Source organism: Poecilia reticulata, chromosome 8, assembly GCF_904066995.2.
Source record: "Poecilia reticulata chromosome 8, P_reticulata-male-v2, whole genome shotgun sequence".
In the NCBI taxonomy this organism is placed as follows: Eukaryota; Metazoa; Chordata; class Actinopteri; order Cyprinodontiformes; family Poeciliidae; genus Poecilia; species Poecilia reticulata.
In genome coordinates this window covers 26,708,140-26,732,795 of record NC_088837.1, presented here as the reverse complement: position 1 = coordinate 26,732,795, position 24,656 = coordinate 26,708,140, and the positions used below count along the sequence as shown (strand labels likewise).

The window sequence follows — 24,656 nt, the reverse complement described above, 5'->3', positions numbered from 1 at the left end:
TTCTGGTTCCGGATGGATCCAAAGTGAAGCCGTTGTTCATAACTGGAGTTTGTTTTGGTTCAGATCCAGACGAACCAGCTGGGATCATGGATTCCTCCCAGTCTGAGCTGAGTTCAGACCAGTAAGCAGTTTTTTTGTTCTTCTGTTTGCTTTGAAGCTCCAGAAGGTGGCGCTGCTTTGAGCTTCAGTTTGCTGGGATTTTCTGGGCTTTAACTTCACGCCTGATGTTTTGATCCCGGTTCCTCCTGAAGCCTCTGAACCGGGACTGAGAGGTTAGGCCCGCCGTCGCCATGGCAACCAGCCGGTTGCAGCAGGCCGCGGTGGGAAAGCGGCATCAGGGACACGCCTCCTGTCCAGGTGGAGGCGCAGGTTTCTGCACGCTCACCTGCAGGCGATGGTTCGATGCTCCGTGTTGCTGCTTGTTGCTGATTTACCGCAGAGTCACGATGAACGGCTGAAACGCTTCTTCTCTCCGACTCGTAGTTCTGGAAACCTTTTTTCTGTTCCTGCAGACAAACAGGCCTGACGACACGGTAACAGCTGGACTGGAGCCCAACAGAACCAGAGGAACTGAACGAGTCGCAGTTCGACACGGTTCAGTCTCTGAAACAAACTGAGTCCCAAACAAACCGAGGTTCTGATACCTCCAGGACTCGGTTCGGATCCCAGCATGGCGGTTCACCTTCAGCTTTAGAGCAAAAACTAAGAACAGCAACAGAATCATGCAGATTATCCAGGTTTGTCATGATTCACAGTGGTGGAGAAAGTATTCAAAAAATGTACAGTACTTAAGTAAAAGTAAAAAAGTACTGGCTTTTAAAAATACTTAAGTAAAAGTACTTGCTTAAGGAGGACCAAAACTGACATAATAATAAATAAAATAATAAATATATCAATAAAATAATAAATATATATCCAAAATAATAATAAATGAAAGAATCAATATATAAATAAAAGAATAAAAATATAAATAAAAGAATAAATATATACTTTGTTTTAATCTTATTACTTCTCCCTTTTCCGTTTGCTGTATTTATTTCTGTATTGTTTTCCTCATTAGCATCGTTATGCTAATGAGGTGGGCTGCCTTCTACGTCCAGCTCTCTATTGGTCAATAAACAGGAAAGAGAACGATCCGTGTGTAGATTGATTGTTAATGCCTGCGCTGTGGTCGGAGAGGCTTATAGACCCTTTTCAAAAGACGTCAAACATCCGTTTAACATCCTAACATCCACTATCTATACATAATCTAAACTGGACAAATTCCTCGCTGATTGATACCAGTTTGACTATGAAGGTTCGTGTTTTGGTTTTTTCTAGCTGTTAGTTGACATGCTAGGCTAGCAATAGTAATTTGTTAGCTGGCTAACATTACGTAGCCTTTCTGTTTTGGAAATAAAACGTATTTAGGCTCTAATCTTAATCAGATGTTTATAGTATAGACTGGTGTTGCCACCCGTCATGTACGTGATCATCCTCATCTACGCTAGTTTCACCTCCCGCTCAGTAGCAACATTACCTGAAGCCACAAGTCCAAAACTTAAGTTATGCCAAACATCCGCTGCTCCACCACGTCCTGAGAAGTTAAACTCTTTCTACGATCAAGACAAGGGTTAGGGTACATTTTTACAAGAACAACGTCAGAGAATATTACCTACTAGCATAAGCTAAAGCTAATGTTAGCCACAGAGTTTAAACTCACCTCGTATCAGTGAATGTATAACGAGGCTACATCCTAAAACCTTCCTCCAGTTCACTGGTTGGGGCTTCGGATCGATGTTCAAACCTCGGCACCGAGGGTAAAATGATATTTTTATTGGATCGGAAACAACCGAGCCGCTTTTCCCCGAACGCGGAAGCTGACGTGCAAAAAGTCCATTAGCCCCAATTAGCCGCAAACCGAGGGGGCGTGGCTAGACGCCTGTCAATCATTCTGAGCCTGACAGACGGTTAGCTGAACAGAAGTCAGAAGTTAGCCCTTCGGAACGATCCAGGGATTTTCCCCAAGCGGTTTGACACCAGGTTTGTTGAAAATGTAACAAAATTTGATATATTGATATATTATTTCTGAAATGTATTTAATTTTAGGTGGTTATTTTAAATCGTTTATTTTAAAACTTTATTGTAAACGTCAGGGAGGGGTTTAGCCCAATTAACCCACTTATACTAGCCGTCCCTGGTCACAACTAGAGGAAACCGTGTTAAGACTGTCTCTGCGTTTTAACATTTAAAACTAAGGACACAAAAAATTATCTAAAACTAAGACCAAACTAATAATAAACAAAATATTAATGCACCAGAAATGTTGCTGTTCAAGTTTCAGTTCACATGTTTTTTTCTGTACTTGCAGGAATCAGGATCCTAATGACAGATATGGAGTTAGATTTGTTTCACAATTATTCAATAATAAAATATGTAAAAAAAATCACGTCAAACAAAAAAGTAGCATTCAATCAAAAAAATAAGTCATGTCATGGTTTATTCTGCCTGATCTTACAGGAGAAATTATCCTACAGCCCCCCCTAGTGGCCTAGATCAGAAAACAAGCATCCCTCAGATGACGTGACACCTAATAAAGTTTATTCACATTAATATTCATTTACCAGATCTGGTTATTTTCCGATAATTAATGCTTATAGGTTGTGGTCCTCCATACAGGTACCAAAAACATAATGCAAACTCAAGGGACAAATAATAAATCAGAAAACATTGGATTTTACTGAAAAAGTGCCATATTTTATAGAAATCATTTAAGAAATGAAGCCCTATGAACATTTTGTGATGGTTTCCTGCTCATCCTGCATTGGAACAGGCTAGTTTTGTGTGTTACATAATAGTAACGTCCCCTGAAGTGCTCTGAAGAATCCACAGAATCGCCGCCTTTGGATGAGAAGTTCAGCTTTAGGGAGGCTGCAGGTGAGACCAGAGGTGTGTTCATCAGGTGGCAGACCTGGTACCGCTTCTTTATGTCAAAGCGATACAAATCAAGATTATGCCAGACATAAGAACATTTGGTGTAATTTCAATACAAAGTAGTGATTTTATATCACCAAGAGATCAATCTTCAGCTTCAAGTAGATGTAATACATTTTTAAATGTTTAAAAGAAACTTCATTTATAGTGTTATGATACCCTGAAGTTGTGTGGTGAGCAGGTCATCCCTGTGCCATCAGCAGCCCAGGCGTACTGCTTCTCCAGGTAGCTTTTATCAAACTTCTGTCCAGTAGAGTGGTCACTCAGACAGGTGTCCAGGTGGAGGATGGCTTTGGACCTGGACTGGAGCAGAACCAAAGACAAGGCCAAGGCGACGACAGAGAACGGGACACTCTCAGCTTCTTTCCCTGGGAGCATGAACGGGGTCATGACCTGGTTTCTTCCTACAGGCCCGTGTTTTTTGGTCAGAGATTCAAAACGTCCCCAAACAGCAGCATCTGGTTTCAGAGGACTAACTGAGATGTTTGGGACCATCTGGTCTCCAGCCTCCTTCGTTAAGTTCCAGTGGTCTGGTAGGTTCTTGGATCGATGTTTTTCATCAGGAACTGTGCAGCCATCCTTCTTGGTGCAGTAAAACTCTCTATGCTGAGACGATAGCCTACATTAGCGATGTACCACAAGAGAGAGTTCCAGGGAGCAATGTTCAAGATACATTGCTGATGGAGGCCAGAGGCAGCAGACAGCTGACTGGGATCATGAAGTCTTTGATGCAACCATGAGCCACAAAGGAGATGTCCACAGCGATGCTGTGGTTCTTTATCTCATCTGCGTGTTTTTTAAAGAAGTCAAACATGTCCACCAGCTTGGTGAAGGAGTTTCCTCTCAACCAATTCAGGACTGTTTGATTCGAACAGTTCTGCTCTGCAAGCTTCAGGGGTCGGTTCTTTTCTGCTGAGCTCTTTGTTCTTTGTGAAAACTGAGCATCTCTGTTGCTGTTCCTCCTGTAGAAAGAGGATGATGAGAAACATTTAGTAAAACTGTGTGTCTGTTACCTATTTGCCTTCAATATACAGCTGCATATTTGAGAGTAAAGATGACATGGAAGCTAAAGCTGTGCATGTTGACCAGAAAACACAATTCAAACAAATACAGGACACTAGCTGACGTTTCTCATATGACCTTTGTGGGGCAGACATTACTCAAGTGCTTTAAGATAAAATATTTGACTTTTGTAAATTCAGAATCACCGCCTGTCTTTGCAGCTCCTCTAACCACATCCGCATGGTTGTCAGATGATCAGAAACTGAACTCTTAATCTGGAGAAAGGAAACAAATAATTTTGCAATCAGGAAATAAGTATTTTTAGCTTAAATTCCCATATTTGTAGCTGTATGAACTTCCATTAAAATTCATTAATAACCCAGATTCTGTTAGTAGAAACGGATAAGTCTACAATTAAATATTTAGTCAAAATTCTTTGAGTTTATCAGAGCAAAGTTGGTTCTACCTGCTGTAGACTTTTGATTCAGTCACTTAACCGGTAAAAAATCCGTCTGCCGTGATTATAATTTATTGTTTTTACCTGTTATTGATATTCCATATTCCATGGTGAGCTGTTTGATACAATGTCTCGAGAAATGTCTGTTATTCGCTTGGACTCTGTCTGTCTCTCATGCTTGATTACACTCTATGGTCTGATGTGCACATATTTTATCCTCTTATCAGACCTTCAGTTAGCTGACAGTGACTGTTCTGTTTTGTGGATTTTTGTTTTTGTTGCTTTTGTTTATTTTTTGTGGTTTCTCTTTATGTTTCTTCTTCTATCTTGGCTGTTTAACCTTGAAAAATCATATATATATATTTGTTCAAGATACAAGACATTGTAATTTTTTTTCAGAAAATAAATTGTTTAACCGTAAAAAAAAAAAAAAATCTGTCTGCCTTATTTATAAGTTTTCAAACATATTAATTACATCATCTGAAACATGACTCATAAAATGTCAGCCAATGAGAAACAAGTAGATCTAAACTAAATCTAAGCTAAAATCCCCTTAGGGGATTTAACTAATCCCCTAAAATAACTGTATGTAATCTGTATGTAATCCATACAGTTTATGGATTATAAAAACACCAAAGTCCTGCTAAGACTGAGAATAAAACCCTGGAGTAAAATCTGGACAGAAACTCAGCAAATAGAAACTGATTAACATCAGGTTTGGTCTAATGCAGTGGTGTCAAACTCATTTTTATTTTGGGCCGAATCAAAAATCTGAATGTTCTTAAAGGGCCGGTTGCACCAGAATCTATTGATAAAACCAATAAAACTGTTAAAATATCAATAAATAGCTGTTCCTCTGGGATTTGTGATTATTTTAGTGTTTATTTTTGCAATCAAAATGACAGATTGTGTGGTGAATATTAAGAAATATTTGTAATCATTATTTTTTTTACAATATTTACGCTAATGTATGATGTCAAATGTGACTATCACTCGTCGTATTGGTTACGGATTCAACGTTTTTGACCAATTTTGAGAAAATTAGCAGTAAAATCAGGAAAAAATTGGGAAATTTGTTGATTTTTGTGTGATTTTTGCAGATTTGTGAAAAACTGGAAGGACTTATTGATGTAATTTGGAGTCCAGAGGGCCACATAAAAAGCTGCGGCGGGCCAGATTTGGCCCCCGGGCCTTGAGTTTGACACCTGTGGTCTAATGTATCTGCTGTATTTCTCTCTCTGTACTCACATCACGCTGATTTCCATCATAGCTCAGCGTGATGCGAGTACAAAATCATCCAACATATGAATGACTGATATGAAAACACACCTTTGACCCGCCGATCTGCCAGATTTTGACAACAGCAGGTTTTTCCTGTACACCAGCTGATTTACTGAAAGTCAGCAGTTCTCTCATCAAATTTTATTTGTATAGCACATTTCAGCAGCAAGGCATTTCAAAGTGCTTTACATAATTAAAATAAAAACAGCATGTCACACTGAATGAAGAGTGAGAAAGAGAAAGAGATTTTTAAAAAAGAAAAAGATTAAAAAACATTAAAACCCCTTTTATGACTTCAGTTAAACGCAGTTTAACTGGGACTCTAACCCTCTGGGAATTTAGTCAAAAACATCGTTTTTTTTATCCTCCATCCAACTCTGTTTTCTCTTTCCCATTTTCAAAATCAGTGGACAAAACAGTGTAAACATTACCTCTGTGACCTCTGACCTGTAGGCTCAGCAGATGGTTCTCATTAAAAACTCAAGTCTTCCAGTGCTGAAAATAATCGTTCACTTTTAAATCAAAATTGTTTTAAAGATAAATACTATTGGTTTGAATAATTAATACATGTAGTCCATTATACTAGTTATAAAAATGAATATTTTTCAAATATTAATTTTCAAAGTTGACGTTTAAAATTCTGAAGTTTTTCTTTGAAATATAGATAACACTTTATTTTGACCCAGAATCATCAGTTGAATTTAACATGTCATCCATCCATCCATCATCCATCCATCCATCCATCCATCCATCCATCCATCCATCCATCCATCCATCCATCCATCCATCCATCCATCCATCCATCCATCCATCCATCCATCCATCCATCCATCCATCCATCCATCCATCCATCCATCCATCCATCCATCCATCCATCCAACATGCTTATCCCGAGAGGCGGGGTCACCTGGACAGGTGACCAGTCCATTGCAGGACTACAGAGACCCAGCAGCTCCACACCGGGCCGACTGTTATTGGGGGCATTATTTTTGGGGGAAGGCTGAATCAATAATTAACATCATGAGGCAAAAAAACTTTATTAGCATTTTTATTTTCATTTTTTTTTGCTCTTTAACAGACAGAAGTTAGACAACATGAGAAGCATCAAAATGGTTAAAAGCAAAAAATTATCATTTGACAGGAAGTTAGAACTGTTAATCAAAACAGATTATGGGTCTTTATGGTTCAGTTTTATGGTTAATTAACAAATTCACACAATAGACAGGAAATAAAAAAATTCCCCCAAAATTAACCATCAACAATAATTTTATGTTTTCATACCATAATATTCAGAATCACTACTGCATTGCCAGAAAACGTCTGACGCCAGGAAACAAAAAGCTCTGTTGATAAAAGGTCAGATCCAGACTAAAAAACCAGAGGATGTGGATCTTACACACCCAGGGGTTTTGTTGCTTCTTTGATGACCTCCTGGAACTCTGTGCGGCTAATATCACACTGAGAACCTGTGTAACCTTCATTACACACACACACTACCTTTGGGATATTTTTCAAACGAACACATTTACCTTTTTCAGGTCCACCACATTTCACATTTTCACATAAATCCTTCTTATCCAGATCTTCATTGCTTCGGATCATAACTCTAAAGTGTCCACCTTTGAAAATCTTGTATTTCTTGCACTCTCCTGTGTAAATGTACGGCTGCAGGGCATTAGGATTTCCTATATCATTAAACTCGTCTTGTTCTACTTCTTCATCTTGCTTAGGTTCGTCAGCACTGTCATGGCTTTTACCGACATACACATGAACAGCTGAGTAAAATTCACTTAGCGTTCTTCCATCAATCTTTGGGCATGAGTTGAGTGTTTCTATTACTTTTTCGCACTTAGTATTGACATCAATGCACTTTTTTATTTTGCCTTTGACCATTTCTGCCATCGTGTACTCCCCCTTAGTCTGCTTGGCTACAGCAACAGTGACCTCCCCTTTGCTCACCTCAGTAAATCTGTCCAAATAATGCTTATTCAGGAACTTAGTATAAAAGACTGAATATTTTGAGTGCCTGGTGATGAAGGCAACAACGATCCAGTCATACCTGCTATATGTTTTGTCCAAAAACCCCTTGATGTCCATAGCCAACTGTTGGCGGTTCTGGTTTTCATCAATCATGTCAACTACATCCTTTTCAATGTACTTTTCAGGGTTTTCAATGCAGAACCTGTGGATTTCAGACATGACTGAGAACATTTCAAACGTCATCCGACTCATTTCCTCTGCTTTGTTGATCCCATGCAGTTTATAGTAGAAGAGATTGATGGTGTTGCTCCTGATCATAAGTTCTGAAATCAGTTCTGTGAAGCCTACAATGCTCTCTTCATGACATCTGACATGGTCTGTAAGGAGAGTCCTAAAGTTGATAATAAAAGAAGGTTGTTTTGTTGTCAGCAACATGTGCAGCTTATCAGGGGAGAACACCAGGCTTTGATGGAGTGTTTTGAACAGAGCCACATTTTTCTCTTTCTCCTTTGGGGCAAAGCAGGGTTTTTCACACACATCTAACAACTCATTCATCTGTTTCCAAGCTAACCTGATGTTAGTCTCGGCTTCCTGGTACGGACCGCTTGCCCAGGTGTTCCAGGTCATAGTTGTTAGTTGTTTATCGAGCTTCTGGTTTAGAGTTTTGAACTCATCTTCAAGTTTACGGATTATTTTTTCTCCTTGTTGTGCTTCATTTGTCAGTATTTTAATGAAAACGCTTAAATACGGTCCAGCCTCAGGTATGAGTGCAATTAAAGGCTCCAGTGTGTTTAGAATTTTACCGATGTCGTTTACGAAGGTTATCCCCTGATCTTTTATCTTTTCCGGCAGGTCGAGGTGCGGCGGGACGCTCAGGCTGCAGGTCAGGAATGAAGACAGCAGCAGCAGCAGCAGAACCGGGCCAGACGGCGCCATGACTGAGGACAAACAGGAACGCTCACAGTGAGCAACATCATCTGAATGGACAAAGTTAAAGACTGCAGCTTCATTATTAATATGAAGGTGGATGAAAACCGAAGTTTGGAGCTCAGTTCTAATCACCAGGTTACCAAAGCAGGAAATATTCTATCAAAAATCCTCATGAACAAAATAAATCAGCTTCTGTGCAGAACAGCAATGAAGAAAGACTTAATGTCCAAATAAACATTCATATTTCTCATAGCTGTCATGTTCAACTGAACAATAAAGTAGAAAAATCAGGAGAGAAGAAACATTATTTTAAAAACACAGGAAACTTCCTCCTGGATCAATTAAAGCATTGAATAAAAGTTATTGTAGCAGTAAGATCATCATCATCATCATCATCATACCTGGAGTGAAAGCAGTTCTGCTCTGACCTGGAGGACGTCTGAAGGCTGATCTGGTTCCTCTGGGATTCAGCTGCAGACTGATGGATTTCACCTGGATGATGGTTTTTATAGCAGCATGTTGGGACACACCCCGCTCTTCCTCTTCCTCTACCTCCCCCCGCATCGCCACTCCTACGCCCCCCACCCTCTCATCCAGTCATGGCCAAGTAAGGAAATACAAGCTGATAGCAGAAATATTGTTCATGTCATCAGAAAGTCTCCGTCTCTGTTGGAACATCAGCAGCGCAGCAGAAAGACGATGTTCTCCGTCCGCAGGAGGCCGAACACGCTAACGGGGCATCAGCAGCATCAACAGCCCCATTAACCCCCATGGGGGAGGAGAGAGTGTTTTAATGCACAGTTGCTGGTGAAAGCCAGAGAGGCTGATCTGAGTCGGACAGTTCTGATCGTGATGGTCCCAAATGTTCCTAGTTCTCGCTCTGATATTCACTTAAATGTTTGATGTTGATCTCGCCAAGTCCTGTTGCAGCACAGTAACACCAGAGCATGACACATCCACCTCCATGCTTCACATCTTGAGATTATTTTCCTAATATGGTGCTAGAATGATGGATTTGATTTAAGCCAAACATGTCCCCTCTTATGTCAGTTTTACTCCTGACTCAGATTGTATCTATTTTGCTGGTTCTGGTTCTAGTTTAGATCTCTTGCTGCTATAGGTGTTTTCCTTTCCACTGTCGCCACATGCATGCTCAGGATGAGGGATTTATCAGGAATCGACCCTTTTCACAGTGACGTCAGACAATGGCTGCCATAACTCGAAACGGTGCACACCTTTACTTCCGGTGTGATTTTGCCTCGGGAAACCTGACTGAAAAATTCACGGATACTAATTATCTTAAGGATATAATAAAAGGTGAGGTTAATAATAACAGCATTAAACTGTTAGATAGTTGATATTACTCATTGTCAATTCACCATTCTCTGACTGTGTATAAAATAAACAGCCTCTGATCGGAGAGTAAACCAGCTAGCAGCAGCTTTAGCCACAGTTAGGAAATATATACACCGCAGTCTGTCAGTGTTGTAACATTAAAAGGTTCACTTTCTGTATTAACTGTAATAAAACAGTATTTACATCAGTGGTTCTTAACCTGGGTTCGATCGAACCCCAGGGGTTTGATGAGTTGGTCTCAGGGGTTCGGCGGAGCCTATGCCGCGGAGGTAAAGACACACTTGTGTAAAGTTACTAAATCAGAATACCGCAAAATATTCTGTGTCTGGGGCCAGTCTGCAGTGAACTGGTGCCAGTCTGCAGTGAACTGGTCCCAGTCTGCAGTGAACTGGTCCCAGTCTGCAGTGAACTGGTCCCAGTCTGCAGTGAACTGGTCCCAGTCTGCAGTGAACTGGTGCCAGTCTGCAGTGAACTGGGGCCAGTCTGCAGTGAACTGGTCCCAGTCTGCAGTGAACTGGGGCCAGTCTGCAGTGAACTGGTCCCGGTCTGCAGTGAACTGGTCCCGGTCTGCAGTGAACTGGGGCCAGTCTGCAGTGAACTGGTCCCAGTCTGCAGTGAACTGGGGCCAGTCTGCAGTGAACTGGTCCCGGTCTGCAGTGAACTGGTCCCGGTCTGCAGTGAACTGGTCCCAGTCTGCAGTGAACTGGTCCCAGTCTGCAGTGAACTGGTCCCAGTCTGCAGTGAACTGGTCCCAGTCTGCAGTGAACTGGTCCCGGTCTGCAGTGAACTGGTCCCAGTCTGCAGTGAACTGGTCCCAGTCTGCAGTGAACTGGTCCCAGTCTGCAGTGAACTGGTCCCAGTCTGCAGTGAACTGGTCCCGGTCTGCAGTGAACTGGTCCCGGTCTGCAGTGAACTGGTCCCAGTCTGCAGTGAACTGGTGCCAGTCTGCAGTGAACTGGGGCCAGTCTGCAGTGAACTGGGGCCAGTCTGCAGTGAACTGGTCCCGGTCTGCAGTGAACTGGTCCCGGTCTGCAGTGAACTGGTCCCAGTCTGCAGTGAACTGGTGCCAGTCTGCAGTGAACTGGTGCCAGTCTGCAGTGAACTGGTGCCAGTCTGCAGTGAACTGGGGCCAGTCTGCAGTGAACTGGTCCCGGTCTGCAGTGAACTGGTGCCAGTCTGCAGTGAACTGGTGCCAGTCTGCAGTGAACTGGGGCCAGTCTGCAGTGAACTGGTCCCGGTCTGCAGTGAACTGGTCCCAGTCTGCAGTGAACTGGTGCCAGTCTGCAGTGAACTGGTGCCAGTCTGCAGTGAACTGGGGCCAGTCTGCAGTGAACTGGTCCCGGTCTGCAGTGAACTGGTGCCAGTCTGCAGTGAACTGGTCCCGGTCTGCAGTGAACTGGTGCCAGTCTGCAGTGAACTGGGCCAGTCTGCAGTGAACTGGTCCCAGTCTGCAGTGAACTGGTCCCAGTCTGCAGTGAACTGGTCCCAGTCTGCAGTGAACTGGTGCCAGTCTGCAGTGAACTGGGGCCAGTCTGCAGTGAACTGGTCCCAGTCTGCAGTGAACTGGTCCCAGTCTGCAGTGAACTGGTCCCAGTCTGCAGTGAACTGGTCCCAGTCTGCAGTGAACTGGTCCCGGTCTGCAGTGAACTGGTCCCAGTCTGCAGTGAACTGGTCGCAGTCTGCAGTGAACTGGTCCCAGTCTGCAGTGAACTGGTCCCAGTCTGCAGTGAACTGGTCCCGGTCTGCAGTGAACTGGTCGCAGTCTGCAGTGAACTGGTCCCAGTCTGCAGTGAACTGGTCCCAGTCTGCAGTGAACTGGTCGCAGTCTGCAGTGAACTGGTCCCAGTCTGCAGTGAACTGGTCCCAGTCTGCAGTGAACTGGTCCCGGTCTGCAGTGAACTGGTCGCAGTCTGCAGTGAACTGGTCCCAGTCTGCAGTGAACTGGTCCCAGTCTGCAGTGAACTGGTCCCAGTCTGCAGTGAACTGGTCCCAGTCTGCAGTGAACTGGTCGCAGTCTGCAGTGAACTGGTCCCAGTCTGCAGTGAACTGGTCCCAGTCTGCAGTGAACTGGTCCCAGTCTGCAGTGAACTGGTCGCAGTCTGCAGTGAACTGGTCCCAGTCTGCAGTGAACTGGTCCCAGTCTGCAGTGAACTGGTCCCAGTCTGCAGTGAACTGGTCCCAGTCTGCAGTGAACTGGTCCCAGTCTGCAGTGAACTGGTCCCAGTCTGCAGTGAACTGGTCCCAGTCTGCAGTGAACTGGTCCCAGTCTGCAGTGAACTGGTCCCAGTCTGCAGTGAACTGGTCCCAGTCTGCAGTGAACTGGTCCCAGTCTGCAGTGAACTGGTCCCAGTCTGCAGTGAACTGGTCCCAGTCTGCAGTGAACTGGTCCCAGTCTGCAGTGAACTGGTCCCAGTCTGCAGTGGAGGCTGGAGTGAATTGGTATGTTGGTGTTCTTGATTCAAAGAAAAAAGAAGAAGGAGCCGGACAGTGATACATACAAAAGGCCTTGGTTAGGTTTAGAGTCTAACCTTTAGTGAAAGTTAGAATAAGAGAGGAAAATGATTTTAGGTTAAGTCTCAGAGGAACCTATTTGGGGAAACCTATTTTGTTTTTTGTGTGTAAGGTCCCAAGTCATTTAAGCCCTTTGGTGTTTTTGTTTCTAATTTTTTTATCCATTGTTGTTCTTGGATTCATCTTTCACGTCCAGACCAGTTGGGGTTATGTGCAAGTGGTCTGCTTCTCACTGCTTCTAATCCATGTTCAAGGAAGTGTTTAACCACGGTTGTTTCCGTTTTTATTTTACACCTAATGTTGGATTTATGTTTGGAAATGCGTTCTCTAAACGAGGCCCCTGTTTCACCAACATATTGTTTTTTGCATTTATGACACCAAATTACGTAGATCACATTCTCATGTTTTGTGGAAATTCCCGAGGGGAGGGGCCAGCGTTTATTGTTACTGGTGCTTCTTATGTATGGATTTCTTTGTTTCATTTTGTTGGGTTTGTTTCTGTTACTAAATTTGGATCGGATTAGGAGATCTTGGAGATTTGGATTCTTTTGGCATGCTGTGATGATCTTCCAATTTTTACTTATTGGTAGTTCTTGTTGTAATTGTCTGAAGTGATCCCTAATTATTTTGTGGTTTTTCATTGTGAAACTTGAATATGGTCCTGTGAGTGCGATTGTGTGTGTTTGTGCTTCTGTGTTTTTGTTCTTGTTAGTGTTCTCCCTGTGAAACACTTCTCTTTTCACTCTTTTCAATAGAGTTCTTGAGTATCCTCTCTTTCCGAGGGCCTGGAAGAGGGTTGTGGTTGCTTCCTCTCTATCCGTTTCATTGGAGCAGATCCTTTTGTACCTGATTAGTTGTGATTTTAGAATTCCTTGAAATGTGTGTTTTGGATGGAAACTATCTCTATGTAGGAGTTGATGTGAGTCGGTAGGTTTAAAGTGAAGTTTGGTGTCTAATTTGCCCGTTTTTCGAAACAAATGTTACTGTGTCCAAGAATGTAACTCGTTGTGTGTTAATTATTGCTTTGATTTTGATGGATGGGTGTTGTTCATTTAGGGTTTGTATAAATTGATCCAATTCTTCGCGACTATGGTTCCAAAGTCCCCATATGTCGTCCAAGTATCTGTAGTAGGCCTCTGGGAGTTTTGGGCATTTTAGGAAGGCTTCCTTTTCCCATCTTGCCATGTAAATGTTCGCGTAGGCAGGAGAAAAGCGTTTCCCCATCGCCGTGCCCTTGATTTGTAAGAACCAGTTGTCATTAAATAGGAAATCATTCCTTTCAAGGTTGATTTTTAATAGTTCCAAGATTATAACATCTGGTCTAAAGGGGTCCGGATTCTCCTGCAGACATTCCCGTATGGCCTCAAGACCTTTTTCCATTTCGATGTTTGTGTAGAGGTTCTCAACGTCCATGGTGAAAATAATGCTTTGTTCCGTAATTGTATGTGTGTCTATTTTTTGTAAAAAATCTTTTGTGTCCTTTATGTAGCTGGGGTGTTTCTGGGAGAGAGGGTTCAGATAATAGTCCAATAGGTGTGCTGAGCCATAGGATTCACTACTACAGTCTGATATAACCCTAACCCTGTTTCACTGAATGTTTTCCACACAGTCTTAAAACACCTCCAACAGAAATCCTGTCAACTGGCCTGGAGTAGCAAATCTGAAATCTATCTCAGTGGGTTTAATGGTAAATAAATACATTATAAGCAAGATGTTGACTGCAGTCGGTTCATAAAGCTGCAACAAGGCTTTTAACAAACACACCAGAGAGATGGCTCATTCTTCCAGTTTTAACTACATTAACTGCAGGCACATCTTCAAATTTATTCCAGTATTTACTGTTAATCTTCTCTGTAGTCGAGCTCCAGACTGGATTTCTGACCTTCTACCCTGCAGCTCTTCTCATAGACTGAGATCTAATGGTTCCTTGAACGCTCATGCAGGACTCCCTTAAAAAGGAGATTTTTAATCTCAATGGGCTTTCATCCATCCGTCCATTTTCTAACACCCTTGTCCCTACTGGGGTCAGGAGGGGTGCTGCTACCCATCTCTAGCTGTCGTTCCGGGCGAGAGGCGGCGTCTCAAAGGGTTTTTATCCTGGTAAAATAAAGGTTAAACAAATTAAAGACCAGAGGGGATGCATCCTTTAGAGCTGTGGCTTTTCCTCCATATCTGTCCTGTCTTGACTCTGTTGGTGCTTTTGGAAAACAATCAAACTCATTTATTCAGTCTGACTTTTAGCTAGTTTATGCTGTATGATATGTATTCTTTATCAGAATAACATTTCTCTAACATACTTACCACTTCTTAAAGGAGTAATTAATTAGTCAGGCTATTTATGTCTGTATTTATTCTTAATTATATCAGGATTTCAGAAGCAGAATCAACTAAAAAGCTTTTCCTCTGCAAGTTGCTTTGCATGAACGTTTGCAGTTAAAGATACCTCTTCAATCATCTTTCATGGTTCTGGTTCTGTCTGTGCAGACATTGTCTTTGCTGCTGCAGATTGTCAGGAAAATAATGCAGATTAATTTTCAGTTCTACAGTTTGAAAATAAAACCAAATTACATCTCTTTACTCAAATGAGGAATGCTTCTTCTGTTTCTTCCTCAATAAAGATAACATAGAGCGCCACATTCAAATCCTGCTACAACAGTTAGCGCTCTCCACCCATAAAGAGTTTCTGTTTTACATACAAACTGTCTGTGGTCACTTCACTTCTGTCTGCAGGAAACGTACTGTCAACCCAGACAGTTTTCAGTAACTGGACCAAATGTAGAAAAAAGCTAGCACTTGGAAAGATGAGCAAATAGTTGTAGTCTGTATTGGTAAGAGAATTAAAGCTCTTAATTAGCTCTTAGTTCACACCGATGACTTTGGATGCCTTGGAGCTGGAATAAATATAAGTCAGGAGGTTAGACCTGTCCACCCTGTTAAAAGGCTGATTTAAAAATTTATTGGTTTGTCAGATGAACCTCAACAAAGCTGAGTTAAGCTGGAAGTTGTTCAAAATAAAGGAGTCAGATCACAGCTGTTTGGAAATTAAATATTGTTTGATCCTTGTCACAGAGAGTTTGGTTCCTCTAATTAACCCAAGAATTAGACTTTTGAAGTTTGCTGTCAAGTCTAATTTAAGGGATATAGGATAAACATGCTCCTCGCTGTTTTAGCTTTTTAAGAGTTATTTCCAAAATAAGATGGTTGGTGTCCAAAACAGGAACTTGAGATGGTTATTAATGCTTTTATTTCCAGTCATTTAAATTACTGTGGCACACTTATGAACAAAAAGTCTTGTTTGTTTTCAGTTGGTCTAAAACATTGTCTTTCAGGGCCCTGCATGGTCCAGCTGCTCCCTAAATTACTGAATTGTTAAACCGTCATTCTTCAGATTGAACCTTCAGATTCTCACACCTGAAGGTTCAATCAGTCTGAAGGAGGTCAAACGTCTGAATCTAGGATTAGTTTTCTGTTTGTCCTCAGAGTCATTCAAAACCTGCAGAAGGTATTTTAATTTAGCCATGTTTTCCAAAAGATTTTTACAAATATTTGCTTTTACATTTTTGAATAATTAAATTTCCAGCTTGTCTTTAATTATTGCTTAACTGTGTTTCAATGTTTCAGTCTTTGTGAAGCAGTTTATGATTTCTATCTGTGAAGGGCGCTCCGTCTTCTGAATGAGGTTCTTCTACAACTTTGTAGAAGAAAGATAAAATAAAGTACCATCTAAATTAACTGAGATTTCTCTCACTTCTGTCTGTCTGCTAAAATACAGCATAAAACTGTTAGTGACTGTAAATGTAGAGGAGGTTTCAGGATCCAGCGCTTTGGAGGCCATCAGTGAGAGCTGAGTGGTCAAAATCTTAAAAGTCTGCTTCAGTCTTGGTCCCTCTTATACTTGCTTGAGCCTCTTAGCTCAACTAACTTCACTAATGAATGCCAAGAGAGTCATTTTTTGCAGCTCTGCTGAAAACCTTTTAACAGAAAATGAACAAGTCTGGACTTGGACTGATGCTCACACTCTAGTCACCGCCTCCCATGATGCCACTGTCAAGCTGTGGACAATTACTGAGCTGCAAGCTAAACATTCCCAACTCCAGGGACAATGACTACAGAAGAAATCAAGCTCTTAAGGAGACATACCTCCTTAAGAGTGGGACCCAAAACTTCATAAGCAGCACAACAGTATTCACAGAAAACCTGTGATTGATGCATTTTCGAACCAGTGAAGACTGTTGTGAATTCACCTGTGCATAGGACACAGTTGGTTGCTCCTTGTGCATCTATTGAAGCTGCATATGAATATTGTCTGCTACATTCAAATATTGTGATAACGTCAAAGTAAGTCACAATGATTTGCATATAACGTTTCTAACTAGACCAAGAAACAGTTAGCATTTTATTCTAATTTTTTTGTGTGAGAGTTTATCTGATGTTTTTCAGTTGGTTCTGTTGCATGTTGGCTTTTAACTGAGTGTCCTGAAAGGTTATTTTAAATATGATGTATTATTATTGTCCTCAAGCGATAATTTTAATAACTATGTTGCACTTTAGAATAATGAGTAGTCTACTTTAAAGCAGGCATCATAATGTCTCACCATTATGAAAGAATTATATTTAATCCAGACAACCAGAACTCACAATGCTTCAGCAGGGCCGTGCAGAGACCTTTGGAGGAGCAGGGGCTCAAAGTTGAAAAGGGGTATATTGAACAACATAACAGTAACTAATATTAATTAAGAATCTAATATGGATTTGGCTCATCACTGTCATCACAGCAGCACTACAGGACTGTTTTGAACACACAGACTGGACTGTTTTCAGGGAGGCGGCCACCACCAACCAGGACGTCAACCTCACCGAATACACAGACTCAGTAACTGGATACATAACAAAATGCATGGAAGATGTAACGGTCACCAAGGACATTACAGTGAGAGCAAACGAAAAACCCTGATTCACCAGGGAGGAACGTGAGCTCCTGAGAGCACACAACGTTGCCTTCAGGTCTGGAGACAGGGAGGCCCTCAAGTCAGCCAGGGCCAACTTGCACCGGGTGTCAGAGCAGCCAAGCTTGATTATGGACAAAATATGAACTCACACTTCACAGACACGAAAGACCCAAGACGCCTGTGGCAAGGCATCCAGTCAGTCACAGACTACAAGCCAGCCCCCCCACCGTGTGACCGTGTGAGGACAACACACTTTCAACTCGTTCAACTCACTGAACACTTTCTTCCGCCGGTTTGAAGAAACTAACACTACAACACCTACAAAAGCCCCAGTCAACCCAGACAGCACAACACTTCAACTGGACCCAGTGGACGTGAGGAGGACCCTACTCAAGGTGAACCCCAGGAAAGCTGCAGGTCCAGACAACATACCTCAGAGACTGTGCTGACTCACTCACCAACGTCCTCACAGACATCTACAACATCTCTCTAAACCAAGCCATCATACCAGCAAGCTTCAAAGCCACCACCATCATACCATTACCCAAGAAGTCACCAGCATCATCACTCAACGACTGATGACGACAGACCCATAGCACTCACTCCGATCATGATGAAGTGCTTTGAAAGACTGGTAAAGGCCCACTTAACATCCACACTCCCCACTACTCTGGATCCATATCAATTTGCCCACCACCCCAAGCGCTCCACTGATGAGCAGCAGCACTTCACCTCTGCCTGGCTCATCTGGAGAACAAAAACAGTCTTCAGCTCTGCGTTCAACACTGTCATCCCCCAACATCTGGTGAACAAGCTGAGTTCAGTAGGCATCAGCACTTCACTATGCAACTGGCTGCTGGACTTTCTAACAAACAGACCACAGTCAGAGTTGGAAGCAGCTCCTCAGTGACCAGCATCATAAACACTGGGGTGCCGCAAGGACGTGTGCTATCTCCCCTGCTGTTCACGCTGTTGATCCACGACTGCAGTGCCAGATTTGAAACGAATCACATCATCAAATGAAACGACAGTGGTGGGCCTCATCAGAGACAGCGATGATTCAGCGTACAGAGAGGAGGCACATTAACTCATCAAATGGTGTGAGAGAAACAATCTGCTACTCAGTGGCAACAAAACAAATAACTGTGGACTTCAGGAAAGAAAAACCAACTCACATCCCACCATCATCAATGGCAGTGCTGTGGAGTCTGTGAAAAGCACAACGTTCCTTGGAGTGCACATCACAGATAGCCTCACATGGACTACAAACACCACCTCCCTGGTCAAAAAGGGTCAGACACGACTCCACTTCCTGTGGAGGCTGAGAAGAGCCAACCTCCCCACATCTGCTCTCACCACCTTCTAGAGCAGGGGTCACCAACCTTTTTGAGCCTGGGAGCTACTTCACAGGTCCAGAGCAACACGAAGGGCCACTTTTCTTGGCTCAGCCTTTATAACAATAATACATATGATTACATGCCGTCTAATAATATTAATGTTAGGGACTATTCACAATAGTTATCAGTAATTATTACCATGGCAGCTATGGTTAATTGCTATTATGTGATCAGAAGCTCTTAGTTTAGTTTTAAGTTTGATTCCCTTTCTTAGCTTTTCTGTGTGATTCTAAATTTCCCACAAGTGACTGACAGTCTGGATTCCTGCAGCTGCTGGACGCACTGTGAGGTTTTCCTGTAAATAAAAGAAAAGTTATTGTATATTTTTATTATCCCTCTTTATTATTAACAAATTGTGCAGAGAAAAAAATGTCCGACAAATTATAAGGTAGCACAAAACTATCCCTGCACCTGACCTGTAAGTGCGCATCTCTCCAATGCGCATCATGTGCGCGTCGCACAAAACCAGCGCAAACTTAAACCACTAAAGCAGCGAAGCCTTTTAAACACAAACGATGCTAAATACTAATAAATACATGGAAGCGGAGCTGACCTGTGATCCACGGAAAGAGGAGGAGAAGGTGAAGCAACATTGTTTTAGAAAACGTTTCAACTAGATTAAATTGTTTAACCCGCAGTCTTAGCGCGACGCTCAGTAGGAGCGGCAGATGTCAGCTAACGGGTGACCCGCTAACTGTCCGGTTCGGAAAACATCAAAAAGCTCAACCGGAATCCGAACCGCTCCTAGAACTGCGGGAGGTTCAAACTCCGCTCATTCAGTTTTAGCTTACAGAAAAAGCGCCGAGCCGCCAAATAAACAAAAGCAAACTGACCAATAAGATGTAAGCTTTGGGTGCCCTTTGACCCCCACAGACTCGGATGTGCGCTAAGTACAAGATGTTTTGATGCATAATATTTTTTTTTCTCCACAATTTTAATTGTAAAGAGGGTTCGATAATTAAAATTTAAAATTTACATTTTTAATTTTTTTATAATTAGCTTTTTTTTTTTAAATTCTGAATATAAACAAATTTTACTACTTCAATGTAAAAATATTAAATAATTTATTTGGCAATGCTCCCTAATGAGAATGGCTATTTTTAGAACTTGCCCCGCGGGCGACTGACAAGGGGCCCGCGGGCGACAGGGGGCCCGCGGGCACCACGTTGGTGACCCCTGTTCTACAGGGAGCCACTGAGAGCATCCGGACCAGCAGCCTCTCTGTCTGGCACGGCAGCTGTCAAGAAGGCACTCCAGAGGGTGGAGAGGACGCAGAACAGATCATCAGATCATGTCTACCAACCATTCAGGACCTTTACACTTCACACTGTTCCAAGAGAGTAATGAACATAATGAGAGACCAGCACACAAGCTGTTCTCCCTGCTACCATCAGGGAGGCTACCGCAGCTTATGGTGTCAGACTGGGAAACAGCTTCTTTCCACGAGCCATCAGACTCTCAACACATTGAAGTAAATGAACATTTCAAGGACACTGGAGAATATTTCATAAACATTTTCTTCACACACCACTTGCACTTCACTCTTTGCACCTTGCATACAGCATCTACATTACGTCACACTACCTGTATGTCCACTGATAGCACGTCTGCTGCTGTGTGTGTGTGTGTGTGCGTGTGTGTGTGTGTGTGTGTGTGTGTGTTTATTTCACATGTCTGTATCAGTGTGAGTGTGTGTGAGGTGTGAGTGAATGTGTCAGAGAGAGAATGTGAACTCAGTATGTTAGTTTTTACTGCACATTGTGTGTGTCTGAGGGGAGGGGGCTACTGTCAATGTCTTATTTATATGTTTAGTTTAACTGCACATTGGAGTCTGATGAAACACAATTTCAAACTTCTGTGTTAATCCTGTTACATAGATCTTTGAGAATAAAGTTCACTCGACTTGACTTGATCATGTGGGAAAATGCAAAGCAAATGTTTTCCTGATGGGTTCATGTTGCTACTGCTGAAGGAGGGCTGTGTTGATCTGAGATTGGAGTTGATCAATAGACCATAGGAGAGATGGACACATAATGATCAAATTATATTATTATGAAATAATCTAATAATCTTACTAAATAAACTCTAAAAAAATCTGACTGTTTAACCTTCCTAACAATCTGGGTAACACTTTATTTGACAGGGTGTGCATAAGACTGACATGGCATAAATTAATCTAAACTTTTATTTAAATTTCACATTGTAAGGATACATTTTGGGACATCTTGATTTATTTCATCAAGATATTTGGTTTCATGTGGTCCAAGTTGTTGGTACAGTCGGGGCAGACTGTACCAACATTCAGAGCACTAGTGTAATATCCATAAAGAATTATGAATATTACACTATTATTCACAATAGAAATTATTCATAAAGAATTAAAATTAAGATTAACTACAAGCAAGATTAACAAGATGTCAGCTGAAATTATTTACATAATATCAAACTTTTTACACACAAAAATAGAAAATATAATTTTATCTAGATGCCCCAATTTTATGGACCAGAACTTTATCAACGGTATTTTAAATAGCATATGAATGTTACCCAGTTCAATTGACCTTTTTTATGCATTTAAATGGCTGCTGTATTCACCATAAAAAATAAAGAAGATTTACTTGTGTCTTTATTTAATTTGATCTAAGAGCAACATTTTAAAGATTGTCCTGGCAGCAGCCATTGAAGATGTAGAGGGGAACAGGATGGGCCTGACTGACTGCTCTGTTTAGACGAAATTGAGGAAAGAGCAGCGTTGGTAGTAAGTTACATTTACTTGAATAACTGTTTAGCAAAAATGTACTTTTAGGAGAATTTTTTACTGAGCTGTACTTTTTACTTTTACCTGAGTAATTTTATTATGAAGTATTTTCACTCTTACTTTAGTAAAATTTCTGGATTTTTTTCCCACTTAATGAAAAACAACATGTTTTAACCAAAAATTTACCAGACACACACCTACAGTTTTTGTTAGTTTTGTACGTATTTTATTGATAGAAACAATTTTTTTTGGTTACTTATATGAATTATTGTCATTTTGGTCCTTTTAAAATATTAAACAACTGACAGTTTGATCAGTTATTCAGTAATTGGGTAGACTTTTTACCAAATACTTTTTTTATTCTAATTCAGTAATTTCTTGGAAGTAAAACATAGGAATGTAGAAACGTGTGAGCTCTGCCAAGAAGCTCTGGAGAAGTTTGAACTTTTAGATCTGAGGTTTAGCGGGTAAATGCTCTCGTTTTGTTTGTTACCAGGACAGGACTGGATCTGACGGCAGAGAAAAAGGAGGAGAGGAGAGAGGATTTTGAAAGCAGTGCTGATGTCCAGAAAGGCACACGACAGGGCATGTGTGTGTGTGTGCGTGTGTGTGTGTGTGTGTGAGTGTGTGTGTGCACACCTGCCCACGTGTCACCCATATCGGTCACCGCCACTCGTAAAGTATTTTTACTAATATTTATGTGACAGTTTGTGAGTTCTTCTTTAGCAGTTGAGGTTCTTTTGGTCAAATGACCGAGAGCAGCCAGATTAATTTATTTAGCTAAATTTATAATTTTAGTGAAATGATATTGTATTGGGGCACAGGTAGGCATCGAGAAACATAAAATAATAAAACAATAATTTAAAAAATAAAGGAAATAAACGTCAAAAATGGTACTTGGGGCATCAAGGTTAATACGAGTTAAGCGATGAACCCCATTTCACCCCTCCCTCTCCACGTGTCTTGTATAACCAACAGCAATGAGAGTTATGAATGTTTATTACATCGAGCACCTGCTCATTAATGCAATATTATTATAATCAAGCAGATACTTTCCAACAACATACAATTACAAGTATCAGGACTTAGAGCTATACCCAGATGCTCTGCATATCTCTCTTTGTGATTAACGTATAACTGTATATTGTCCTCATTTTAAATACATGTATATTGATTTAGCTCAGTTCTGTTGAAAACTGCACTAATAATAAAACTGGAGATGTTTAAGTTTCTCATGCAGATAATTTAAGCAAAATGTTCCAATACTTAAGAAAAACCGATATGATTCAGGCTTACTCAGTAAAATAATTAATGTCATCCACTGACAAATTAATGCAAGAAAACATGTATGAAGTAACTCCTGAATGGATCTTACAGTAAATGTACAACTTTGTTGTAACAAACAGTAATGTTTTATGTGTATTTTCATATTTAGTTGCAATCAATAACCCTTGTCAAATGATATGTACTGCTACAATATGTATTAGTTTTAGTCCTGATCATGATTTATTCTGTCTGATCTTACCGGAGAAATAACCCTACACCTCCCTCTAGTGGCGTAGATTAGAAAACAAGCGTTTATTCACATTAATATAAAAATATCAGATGAGTTTATGAGCTGATAAAAATGCTTATAGGCACAGAAAACTCTTCTTAAAGAAAATATTGTCTGATGGAGACCAAAGATTCATACTATTGTTTTTATAAAATAGCAAAATACAAGAGACAAATAATACATGGAAAAATATTAGATTTTACAGAAAAAATCCCAAGTTTACAATAAATGAGTAATGAAGGGAGGGCAATAAGTAGGGAAATTTCTTAAGAGCAATTTTTGGGGGGTTTGGCAAAGATACAGTGAATTTTAATGTAAAATATGCAGATAGGGCCAGGACTACATAGAGTTTACTGAATAATTGTGTGAACGTTTGCAGTTAAAGATGCCTCTTCAATCATCTTTCATGGTTCTGGTTGTCTGTCTGCAGATTGTCAGGAAAATAATGCAGATAAAGTTTCAGTTCTGCAGTTTGAAGATAAAACCAAATTATATCTCTTTACTCAAATGAAGAACAGTTCCCATTGTGCTTCTTCCTTAACAAAGACATTTTAGAGTGCTACATTCAAATCCTGCTACAACAGTTAGCGCTCCTCCTCAAAGTCCTGACCCGGAGAAAGCACTCTACCCTTTTCCGGCTCAAGACCATGGCCTCGGATTTGGAGGCACTGAGCCTCATCCCGGCCGCTTCACACTCGGCTGCGAACCGCTCCAGTGAGAGCTGCAGATCACGTTCCGATGAAGCCAACAGGACCACATCATCCGCAAAAAGCAGAGATGTGATCCTAAGGCCACCAAAACGGATCAACACCTCGGCTGGTCAGAGATTCTGTCCATGAAGGTAATGAACAGAATCGGTGACAAAGGGCAGCCTTGGCGGAGTCCAACTCTCACCGGAAACGAGCCCGACTTACTGCCGGCAATGCGGACCAGACTCTGACACCGGTCATACAGGGACCTGACAGCCCGTATCAAAGGGCCCGGTACCCCATACTCCCGGAGAACCCCCCACAGGGCCCCCCGAGCGACACGGTCGAACGCCTTCTCCAAGTCCACAAAGCACATGTAGACTGGTTGGGCGAACTCCCAGAACCCTCCAGGACCTGCTGAGGGTGTAGAGCTGGTCCAGTGTTCCACGACCAGGACAAGTTTCTAAACTAACTTAAATATATTCTAACTGTGCAAAAGAAGAAAAATAAACTGTTAACAATTAAAATCAACATTTACATAAATGTAAATGTTGCGTTACATTATAACGCCCCCAGTAACAGTCGACCTGGTGCCGAGCTGCTGGGTCTCTGCCACGTCTTCACCAGAGGAGCCATGAGTTCCTCTGGCCTACTGAAAGAGAATCACAGTAGAAGAACCAGAACTAAGACCGCTGACATGTTCACTCTCATGTTTGTACTCACACTGACTGGTTGAAGTCCAGAACAATATTTTGTTCCAGAGCAGAGCTCTCCATGTAGCCGTGATCCTGAGTGAACCTCACAGGAACAAGGATTTC

The 24,656-nt window shown here is 41.6% G+C and overlaps 1 protein-coding gene across 1 annotated transcript; it reads right to left on the bottom strand.

Annotated features, from left to right (window-relative positions):
* Positions 1 to 6,788: 6,788 nt before the first annotated feature.
* Positions 6,789 to 9,187, bottom strand: LOC103461375 (uncharacterized). Its single transcript, XM_008403680.2, has 2 exons — positions 9,025 to 9,187; positions 6,789 to 8,631 (listed from the first exon to the last, which is right to left on the bottom strand). Exons 1-2 carry the CDS (start codon positions 9,185 to 9,187, stop codon positions 7,106 to 7,108), a joined length of 1,689 nt encoding a protein of 562 aa, XP_008401902.2. The 3' UTR covers positions 6,789 to 7,105.
* Positions 9,188 to 24,656: the final 15,469 nt, after the last annotated feature.